A 12021-nucleotide genomic window follows, 5' to 3' on the forward strand; every position below is an offset into this window, starting at 1 on the left:
AAATAACCCATCCAAAGTCTAAGGAATCTTTGACATCACCAAAAGATATAGCAGAAGCTTTTGGAGCTTATTTTAAGGACATATATGCAGATTCAGACTCCACCTTAATAGAAAAGGAAAATAAAGATTTATTTTCAAAAATATACTTACCATCACTGACAGAGGAAGAGGCATTTGATATGACAAAGCCAGTAACACACCAAGAAGTTATGAAAACTATAACTTCCTTGAAAAATAATAAATCACCAGGAACAGATGGAATGCCAGGAGAATTCTACAAACTTTTCTCCGAACAGATTACACCAATACTAGTGAAAGTCTTTAATTATGCATTGAAAAAAAGGGGACCCTCCAAGAACATGGTCTGAAGCTATTATTTCTGTGTTGCACAAAGAGGGATATAGACCAGTCAGTTTGTTATGCAATGATTTGAAAATATTAACCAGTATCTTGGCACAAAGAATACAGAAAAAAATAGCAAAATTGATTAATCCGGACCAAACAGGATTTGTTCCGTTTCGACAGGGAGCAAATAATATAAGAAGAACTATAAATATCATATCAAAAGCCCAAAAGAATAAATAATAATAATAATAATAATAATAATAATAATAATAGATGGGACTTATATAGCGCTTTTCCATAGCTCAAAGACGCTTTACAATAGGCTACACAAAAACTAAACACTGGGGGGGGGGGCGGGGGGTGACGTTAGTAAACATATAACGACAGAGATTACACTAAACACTGAGTACTATGTGGGGGGGGGGGCGATAGTGGTGAGACAAGACAGTAGACAGAGACAGCACACAAGCAAGGATGGGGGGAGGGAGCAGAGGGACTAAGGGAAGGCGGTGGAAAAGAGATGGGTTTTGAGGCGGGAGTGGAAGACTGTGAGGGACTCTGAGGTTCTGATTTCTTGGGGAAGGGCGTTCCAGAGTCTGGGAGCTGCCCGAGAGAAAGCTCTGTCCCCAAAGCTGCGGAGTTTGGACTTGGGGGTGGAAAGGAGGTCGGCTGAGGAGGATCTGAGGGACCGGGAGGGTTGGTAGGGGGAGAGGAGGTCTGTGAGGTAAGGGGGGGCCAGTTGATGAAGGGCTTTGTAGGTGATGACCAGGATTTTGTAGTTGATGCGGTAGGGGATGGGAAGCCAGTGGAGTTCTTTGAGGACAGGGGTGGTGTGGTGCCAGGATTTGGTGTGGGTGAGGAGTCGAGCTGCTGCATTCTGAACCAGTTGGAGTCTGTTGATGAGGGTGGAGTTGATGCCGTGAAGGAGTGAGTTGCAGTAGTCCAGGCGGGAGGAGATAAAGGCGTGAATGAGAGTTTCAGCAGTGGAGTGTGAGAGGGAGGGGCGAATTTTGGCAATATTATGGAGGTGGTAGAAGGAGGATTTGACGATTTGACGGATGTGGGGTTCAAGGGAAATGGTGGGGTCGATGATGACGCCGAGATTGCGTGCCTGGGAGGAAGGGGAAACAGTGGTGTTATCGATGGTGAGGGTGGGGTTGTTGGTTTTGGAGAGAGTGGACTTGGAGCCGATGAGGAGAAGTTCTGTTTTATCACTGTTTAGTTGTAGAAAGTTTTCTTGCATCCAGGATTTGATAGCAGACAGGCAGGAGTTGATGTGGGAGAGGGGTGGGTTGTGGGGGGAGGTGGTGCTGAGGTAGATCTGAGTGTCGTCGGCATAACAGTGAAAGTCCAGGTTGAAGTGACGGAGGATCTGACCGAGGGGGAGGATGTAAGTGATGAACAGAAATGGACCGAATACAGAACCTTGGGGGACACCATGTGAGACTATAGAGGGAGCAGAGGAGTGGTTGTGTAGGGAAATGAATTGAGAACGGTTGGAGAGGTAGGAGTGAATCCACCTGAGTGCAGTACCTTCGATACCGAGATCTTCCAGTCTGGAGAGCAGGATGTTATGGTTCACGGTATCGAAGGCTGCACTCAGGTCGAGGAGGATGAGGATGGTGAGGGATCCAGAGTCGGCAGAGGTGAGGAGGTCGTTGAAGACTTTGATGAGTGCTGTTTCAGTGCTGTGGAGGGGGCGGAAACCAGATTGGAGGGGTTCGAATAAATCATTGGAGTGCAGGTGGTGTTGAAGTTGGGTGGCTACTATGCGTTCCAGGGTTTTTGAGAGGAAGGGGAGGTTGGAGATAGGCCGGTAGTGATTGAGGCAGGATGGGTCAAGACCGGGTTTCTTCAGGATGGGAGTGACAGCAGCAGTTTTAAAAGCAGAGGGGACAGTGCCATGGGAGAGTGAGGAGTTGAAGAGGTTTGTGAGGTAGGGGCAGATGACAGGAAGGCATGATTTAAGAAGGGGGGTGAGGAGGGGGTCAAGGGAGCAGGTTGTGGGTTTGGATGAGCTGATGAGTTTGGAGACGGTGGAGGCAGTGACAGGGGTGAACCGGGAAAGACGGCGGTGGGGGGGGAGGCTAGGAAAGGCAAGCGGGAGGGAGAGGAGAGAAGCAGGGGTAGGGGCAGCTGGGGGGGACAGAGGGGACAGTGATTGGTAGATGGTGGTGATTTTGTCAGCAAAGAATTGAAGGAAGGCAGTGCATTGTTCAGATGAGGAGGTAGGGAAGGCGTCGGAACGGGGCTTGAGGAGGCTGTTGACGGTGGAAAAGAGGGTTTTGGGATTACGGCTGGGGTCGTTGATGATGGAGGAGAAATAGGCAGACTTGGCGGCAGTGAGGGCATCTTTGTAGGCTTCGAGGTGAACGGTGAGTGGTGTTTTCAAACATCTCTAATACTTAGTCTTGATGCCCAAAAAGCATTTGATAGGGTTAAATGGAGTTTTTTTATATGAAACGCTACACGTTTTTGGATTCAATTCTGCCTTTATCAACTGGATAAAAATCATTTATAATGATCCAAAATCACGTATTAGAGTGAATGGATGTTGCTCTGATTTTTTCCCTATTAGAAGGGGGGTGAGACAGGGGGATTGTCTCAGCCCTCTACTGTTCGCTCTGAGTATTGAACCGCTGGCAGAGACTATAAGACAAAATACAGATATTTGGGGAATAACTGATGATGGACATAAAAAACACAAAACTTCGCTATTTGCGGATGATTTACTTGCCTTTATCAGCAAACCTTCATCTTCCATACCTGCTTTGCTGAAGGACTTAAATGATTATGGAAAAATTTCAGGTTTCTTGATTAATGAAACTAAATCTGTTGCAATGATGCTTTCGGGAGAGAGGCCAAGTGGACTAGAGGAAAGAGTTAAATTTCAATGGACCAAGAAAGGTTTCCGATATTTAGGAGTGATATTAACAAATTGACAAATTGATTTCAGAGATAAGACGAGACTTGAAAAAGTGGGAGCTCTTACCTCTGACATTAATGGGTAGAGTGGAAATTACGCGAATGAATGTACTGCCACGCTTGCTTTTCTTATTTCAATCACTCCCAATGAATATTACAAAATCTGTTTTTAAAACTTTAGACAAGATGATTTCAAATTTTGTTTGGCAAAATAAAAAGGCAAGAATAAGTTATAAAAAGTTACAAAGTTCTAAAGGAGATGGAGGTTTAAATTTACCTAATATGTTACATTTCTACTGGGCAGCACAACTTAAAACAATAATGTCATGGATTACAGAAGATAAAGACTCCATTCGGGTGGGAATGGAACAGAACTCTTCTCCAGTACCACTAGGCTCTCTACCATTTATGAGCCAGAAAGAATGGAAAAAACTAAGAATAAAAAACGAATGGGTAGAGAACACTTTGAAAATATGGACAAAAATAAGGACTAAGTTAAGATTGTCAAACTCAATATCAAGAGCTACTAAAATTGCATTAAACCCAGACTTTCAGCCAGCCAGTTTGTATACAGGCTTTAAGAAATAGATGGATAGGGGACTGGTGTATATTGGCCAATTATTTGATGGGCAAACACTAAAATCATTTGAACAAATTAGTGAGGAATTTAATCTACCTGCCCAAGATCATTATACATTTCTACAAGTTAGACATTATCTCCAGAAAAATAAGGAATGGGAAAATATATTAAGGGATCCATCAAACATAGAACAACTCATTATAAGAGGGGAGGAAGAAAAACTTAAGAAAGGAATAATTTCAAAATTCTACAAAGCATTGCAACATGATTTAAGGGATAAAGATTGGGACAGCAAAAAAAGATGGGAACTGGAATTGAATAGTGTAATCTCTGAAATTGAATGGGATGAAGCGTGTATGTCTGGTCATAAATTAACAAACAGTCCAAACTGGAGGGAGTTTGACTGGAAGGTCAAAAATAGGTATTTCAGAACTCCTGTCATAATGGCTAAATATGGAAAATCATCAGGATTATGTTGGAGGGGTTGTGGCCAACAGGGAGACCTTTCACATATACTATGGGCTTGTCCTAAGCTGCAGGGGTACTGGGAGGATGTGAAAAAGGAAATAGAACGCATTTTGAATATAAAATTAAATCTTGATCCAAAATTATTTATCCTAGGCATTCCAACAGAAACTCAAATGGAAAAAAAGAAATTGTATTTATTGAGGACCATGCTCTTGATAGCTAAGAAAAATATTACTGTCCTATGGTTGCAGCCACAACCCCCGAACATAAAACAATGGAAACAAAAGGTGAATGAGGTGACCATCATGGAAATGATTACAGCTAAAATACAATTTAAAATTGACAACTTTAGTGATATATGGTCATTATGGACATCAGTCAGGTCAGAAATGACGACTGAATAAAGATAAGGGTTCAATGAAATACTTGTATTTTGGTGGAATAAGACCTGTACGTTTTGTGATGGAATGTGAGTTATTGGTTGTGATAAACATGAAGTTGTTTCCAACAATTGATCAGCAATCAAACATGGAAGGGTGATGCGTTTCATGTATATATTTTGTTTTGTTTGTTTGTATTTGTTTTGTCATTGTTGGCGATGTTTTTGTATTTTTGTTGTTGTTGTTTTTTGTTTATACATGTTGATTGTTGTGTTTATATATATGAAAAGGCATTAAAAAAAAAGTAAAAAAAAAGAAAAGAAAGAAAGAGTGGCATCACTCAGCTCAACACACAGAGCTAAACTTGGACATTGTAGCCTACTTGCAAAAATATGTTTGTGTCCCTGTAATCAGAGTTGAGCCAAACACGTTTCTATTTACCAGTTTTATTTATATATATTTTTAACCAAAGGGCATGACCCAGATCTCTGTCTTTCCTCTGCGTAATTACTCACCAGCAGAGGGCAGGAGAGAGAGAGAGAGAGGGGGAGAGAGAGAGAGAGAGGGAGGGAGGGAGAGAGAGGGGCAGAGAGAGGGAGACAGAGGGGGAGAGAGAGGGAGAGAGAGAGCCTGAAAAGCATTAAAGCATGTACCCTAACAACAATTTGAAAGGATGGAGCAGGCAGTCCTCACTGCCACACACACACACACACACACACACACACACACACACACACACACACACACACACACACACACACACACACACACACACACACACACACACACACAGGCTGGTGAAATTAACCCAGGATCTTCTTGCTGTGAGGCAACAGCGCCACATTGCTGCCCTCCACCACCATCAGTGAGAAAAGTAGCCATTGATGTGGTTGAGGATGAAAGGCTCCTCCAGTCAGTTTTCCTGCCTGTAGAAGCGTTGGTGTTCTATGAAAACCTTCTAATATCTATCTCGTATAGTCACACCTCATCTGATTTGACCAAAGAAACTGACATTGAGAAGAACCAAAGGCTAATAGCTTGTTCCACTGCAACATATTATATGTAATATTATGTGCTCTGAACGTTCGGTGTAATTACCACATTAATTAAAATATTTTAAATATCTTCATTGCCTCTATTAGGGATATTCTCAAGGCTCCCGCTCCCACAGTATGTAAATATCAATACCTCCAACACTCTCACATCAAAGTTTGTCCTCCATAGATGATGGAGGCCATTTTGGAGCAATTTGGACCCCTGTGTGTTTAAAACGATGGAGAATATCATCACCAAAGTTAATCTTCATTCATTTGAAGAGACCAGGAATGTGTGAAAACAATAGGAAGACAATGTAAATGGACTGCATTTATATAGCGATTTTATCCAAAGTGCTTTACAATGTGCGTACATTCGCCCATTCACACACCGAAGGCGGCCAGCTGCCACGCAGGGTGCTGGCACAGCCATCGGGAGCAATTTGGGGTTCAGTGTCTTGCCCAAGGACACTTCGACATGCGGACTGGAGGAGCCAGGGATCGAACCACCAACCTTCTGATTAGTGGACGACCTGCTCTACCTCCTGAGCCACAGCCGCCCCTTACAATGTGAGTCCTAAGCCTGATTTCAGATTAACTGACTCTATATAGACATCCTCAAATTAAGTTTCACCACAATATTCATATAATATTCATGTCAGCGTATTATTAAAAATGCTGTCTGACCTCAGAGTCTCCAGGCTGCAGTGTGGACTCTCCAGAAGATCACACAGCAGCTTCACTTCTGAATCGTCCAGTATGTTGTGACTCAGGTCCAGCTCTCTCAGATGGGAGGAGGGGTTGGACTTCAGAGCTGAGGCCAGAGAAGCACAGCTGCTCTCTGACAAGCTGCAGTGCTGCAATCTGAATAAAGAATAAAGAATAAAAATGTAGATATAAAATAAAATTTTGGAGGATTTAAATATACATGTTTCTCAAATTAAAGCTGAAGGTCAACTGAAAGCTGACCTGTGCCTGTCTGTCTCTGCTGTATTTTTTTCCTGTGATACTGGTGAGTTAGTGTTGGAGAAAAATATAAGTTCCATGCCATTTCCTAATCAATATCTCCTAATCAATAAGCTATAAGCTATAATTGCATACACATAATTAATGCTATAAGTGATGACATGACATACACATTATGACATGACTGCTCTGACCAATAGACCTTTGGCCCATGACATTTCACCCCATTTCACCCATAGCAGGGACTGCTCCAATTGCTGAAACCTTGGACAGTATCAAGTCCCATAACAATTGATAACAGTCTCTCAGTCAGACAGGCAGCCCTGTAGGCTCCAAGTCAAGTCATCACCCCCTCCTCTCTGCCTTTTCCTCCTCCTCTTCTTTTTACAGTATAAAGCGTATGTCAAATTGTGACATCGCGGCTGAATAATTGACTCTGTATGACATATCAGAATGTGTACATTGAGATTCATGCCCTCTGTCAATATGCATATTGCAGAGAATATCTGGTATTAAATATACTTTTATGTTAAACAGTCCTGGACTCAAGGCTCAATTAATTTGGTATTAGATAAGCTGTGATATACATTTACATATACATTTAGCGGAAAGAATAGATTTTATTCTCTATCAGTTAGTTTTCTGCTTTTGCTTGCTTTCTTGTGTTTTTAAAATTGTCTTAGAATACTATCTGGCTATAGAGTGGGCCATCGATACACAGCTGACTGTGATGAGGTGATCCCAGCCTCTGTGAACGACCGGCTGATTGCGTGGGAGGGGCTTAGAACCTCTCACTGTAGTTTAAAAGGCAGCACCTGGTAGGGATGGGCGGGAGTACTCGGGTACTCGAGTACTCGTTCATAATGTCAGTACTCGAGTAATGCTTCCGCTGTTCGGGTACTCGCCCCACCCCTCACCCCTCATGCTGCCTCATGTGGATCAGGCAGCATGGCTGTGTTTCAGACAGGCATAACTGCACAGGCGTCAAGTCAGCCAGAATGTAAAAGTATGTCATCTGCTTTATGGCTTTCAAAATAAAACCTTATTGTAACATTGGCATTAATATTAATTTTGCGTAATGCCTTACAGCCACAGTTTCACTCGTAATCTTAACATCACGAGTATTTTGATACAAGGTTTGCTGCTTTGTTTGTTGAAATACTTTTTTCTCATCCAACGTGCATCAATAAGCTATTTACTTTTGTTTAAGTAATATTATTTTGAAAGTTTTAACAGGAAGTTTCCCAGCTCATCATGAAAATTGACTGGTGGAGATGGCTCCCGTTAACGACACGAGACAGACGCACGCTTCTCCACAACACGCCCGATAAAAGTCATTGAAAAGTGGCACTAGTTTACTGACTACACTGTCGTCGTCCCATAACGTTAGCCACAAGAGATGTGGAGAACGAATCACTTTATTGCTTCATGGTGATCACTATTTAGCTGCAGCTAACGTTATGGTCACTGGTCAGTTTTCAGTTTTTGGCAGAACACCGGACCTTGTAATCCATGGATTTACGTTACTGTAACAGTGATCATAAAGCAGAATGGATTATACCGGACATGTAGGCCTATTGGAAATGAGCCTTCTTCGCTTGTTTCACAAGTCTGCTCAGACGACGCATTGCTAACCAATGCTGCCATCCAACCACCGGAGATCTGAGGTAGGGACAACAGCTGCAGCTAACGTCACCTAATTGTCCCTTTCCTCACAAAAAGTGCCACAGGTTGTGTTTTTTCCATGCAAAAATGCAAACGCTATGTGTGAACAGCCCCACACACAGCAGATTACCCCTGCTCCGTCATTACCATAGTAATAGATATTCGAAATGAACTGCTTAACATAGCCAAACTTGGGTTAAGCGTGTGTTTCCACACGGACCCCCAAAGCCCCCCCCCACAGCGAGTACCCGATAATAGAAGGAGAGTACTCGACTATTTAAATTGGTTAAAATGCCCATCCCTAGCACCTGGCTTGCTTCAGTAGAACACATTTTGAGTTGTCTAGCTGAGCTATCTAGCTGTGCTGTGCCTGTCTGTCTCTGCTGTATTTTTTGCTGTGATACTGGTGAGTTAGTTTTCTGCTTTTCCTTGCTTTCTTGTGTTTTTAAAATTGTCTTAGAATACTATCTGGCTATAGAGTGGGCCATCGATACACAGCTGACTGTAATCAGGTGACCCCAGCCTCTGTGAACGATCGGCTGGTTGCGTGGGAGGGGCTTAGAACCTCTGTAGATCCTGTATTTCTTAGCATAGTCAGTCTACAGCGGCAGCTGTAAGCGGCACGAAGCCTCTGGGCACGAAGCCTCTGGGCAGTCTTTGTGCCCCGAGTCCATCGAGGGGAGGCCAGAGAATAGGGTTTTGCTACTTCTCTTTTTCTAACTACTCATCCAACTAACTATGTGTTTTCTCCCCATCCCTGTTGTAACATCAGTAATCTTTCCTACCCTAAGCGCACAATTAGTCCTTTTACTATTGCCGGAGGTCTCTGGAACTGTCAGTCGGCTGTTAACTCATTGAGTGCCAATGACGACAATCGTCGTCAATTCAAATAGTAACGTAGAGTGCCAATGATGACGATTGTCGTCAATTGCGTTTTTTGACGGTGGGACGTGGATCAAAGCCTAATGCATCTCCTGTGAAAGTATGGGGGATGTCGAATGTGTAGAAGCTATTTTACGGACCCATTAGGTGGCGACAGTGCTCTCCAGATTAGAGAAAGGTGAGGAAAAACAGCAGAAGAAGCCCCGTGATGAAACGGAAACCGATGCTGGAGCCAGAGCCGTATAGATTGCTCTGGCTGGAGCTAACGTTAGCTGCGAAGAGCAGTCAATCCGCTCCCACAACTGAGCCCCTCTGTCTCTGCTGCATAGTTTATCCACACGATTAGCCGCCAGAAAAGCAGCACCCGACGCCGAAGGGCCAAACCATTCTCAGCAGTCCGGTTTGGCTTTTCGGTGTCGCGCTGGGAGCTGGCGCACAAAAACGGAGAGCTCTGAAAATAGACGCTGGGTGCGTGTTAGGCTGTGTGTTAGTGTGGGGATGAGTTTCTCCAAGCTCCGCCGGCATGGAGGATGTGTGTTGGTGTGGGGGTGAGTTTCTCCCAGCTCTGGCATGCAAGCTGTGTGTTGGTGGGGATGAGTTTATCCCAGCTCCATGCAGAGATTCGTCGCCTGACACATGCAGCAGAGCGAGCAGAGCCACCAGAGACACTCCCAGGAGGAGGAGTTTGCAGTTGAGGGGGGTGGGGGTGCTGTTTTATTGAAGGAAATTACTGTTCAGATGTTTCAGGTCAGAAAATATTAGCTTCAGAGTCAGTGATTTGCTTGAAATGCTTCATTTCACAAAAGGCTCATTATCTCAGCTTCTAGTCTGAAACGTCTGTTTTTGGTGAAATCAACCTATCTTCTCCGGCTGATAACTAAAGAACGGAAAATAATATTAATAAACTTTTTTTTGCTGATGATACAATAGAGTCTCATCGTCTTTGTGCGTGTTCGCTGTTTACATAGTAATATCACACAATATTCTGTGGGCCTCGAGAAATCACTGAAAACGCTCTGAAAGGGCTGGCACTGGGAGCATCCGTTTTCCAAAAGTGGCTGGCACTCAATGAGTTGAGAAAACTGAGACCATCTCGGCTCATGCTCTATCTCAAACCCTCCACTTCCTAGCTCTCACAGAGACCTGGATCATTCCGGAAAACACTGCTACTCCTGTCCTGTTCCCAGTCACTAGGGTCTAGTTCCCGGGCCATTCAAATCGATTGCTGGGGCGATTGAAAGACCCACGCAGACCCGCAGCCACCCGCAGCCAATGAGTGACGGCGTGACTGCCAACATCAGTCCTGCCGTGATCGGCCAATCAGAGAGTGCGTCTTTGTCAATGACGTGTAACAGCTGCAGCGGCTTAGCACTACCTAGCCGTTAGCATTTGGCCTCTCTAAAGCATAGCTCCCGAGCTAGCTACTAGCTATATGGCTAGCTATATGGCTATGCAACTACGTTGAGGAAATTCAAGTGATGATGATGTGATGCTAGGTCTGTTGATCAAAATAACACCTATATCGAAATCGGATTTTAGCGGATCATACAAGCCGGGGCTTCAGAGCTGATCACCTGGACACATTTTACGGCGAAATTATCTGATAAACTTGTCTGTGCAGCTCTGTGGTGATCAGCTAATGTCTTCATAGCATTGTGATTATGATTTAATGCATTATGGAAGATAAACGCTGGTTTAACATAATTAAAATAATTTGTTGTGTTGTTTTGCCAAGGCAGGCAGGCTAGCTAGCTAGCAACGTAGCCTTAGATTAAAACTAAAGTACCAGGAACAGCGTTACATTTATGATCTTTTAATGATGTTAGTAGACACATGTAACAGTATAGATCCCCGTTATGGGGTCTGCTGTAGTTATGAAACGCTGATTCAAACGTTACAATAATAAGACACAATAGGAGCCAGTTACCCTACTGTAGCTAGAGAGAGTAATTTCCGACCACCAGATATCACCATATTTATGTTATTAAATGCTGTAACGTTAACGGAAATTCTCATGTGTATGGTTTATTTATAAGCATTCATTGATTGAAGCAGAGTGCTGGTCGGTTAAGTTTCTCTGTAGTCATGTCCTCTGCTCCAATCTTCGGGTAGTTTCTTCTGTCTCTCGTCCAGCAGCTGCAGATGTCATCATTATCCACGTTATTGATGATTATTTATAAAAAAATCTCATTGTGTAAATATTTTGTGAACGCACCAATAGTTAGAGAAGGAAACCTCTCTTTGCATTTTATTTTGTTTTTTAATAAAAGTAGGCTACTTGCGATATCTCACGTGGCTTCGATTCATCATTGCAAATTTAGCCCAATTTGTAGAAAATGCAGATGTGAACAGCTAGGTTTAATGACAAATATGGAATATCACCCAAGGAAATACCACGGTTTAATGCCAACAGATAAACCATACAGATTTGTTGTAATTGTGAACACAAATAAGGGAGCAAATACATGGTTTTCAAGTATAACACAATGTACAACTTTTATTCAAAGACAGGATTGAAAAATATAGGTCACTTGTATTCACTTCAGTAATGTCAGGTCTCAGTCGCATTCACGCTAACCTCTTAACGTCTAGCTATAGCTAGGTTACATCTGGATTATGTATAATATACAGTATAATCCTATATACGCTCACTAGGTCATGACATTCACATTAACGCCTCCAAAAATCTACTATAGCTAGCTAGCGTTAAATAGGTTTATCTGTAACCACGCTGAAATGTGAGGGCATTAACGTTAATATTTCAATTAGGTCAAAC

At 43.0% G+C, this 12021-nt stretch overlaps 1 protein-coding gene across 3 annotated transcripts in view; it reads right to left on the minus strand.

Moving 5' to 3' along the window:
- The window catches only part of LOC310777046 (NLR family CARD domain-containing protein 3-like), a 126683-nt gene that overhangs the window by 30869 nt on the left and 83793 nt on the right, over nt 1-12021 (minus strand). For all 3 annotated transcript variants that reach the window (XM_083637294.1, XM_083637296.1, XM_083637295.1), the window contains one exon: nt 6420-6596. In XM_083637294.1, coding sequence (XP_083493420.1) covers nt 6420-6596 — 177 coding nt within the window. The remainder of the gene's footprint in view (nt 1-6419; nt 6597-12021) is intronic.

Source organism: Poromitra crassiceps (assembly GCF_964638095.1).
Source record: "Poromitra crassiceps genome assembly, chromosome: 5".
Taxonomy (NCBI): domain Eukaryota; kingdom Metazoa; phylum Chordata; class Actinopteri; order Beryciformes; family Melamphaidae; genus Poromitra; species Poromitra crassiceps.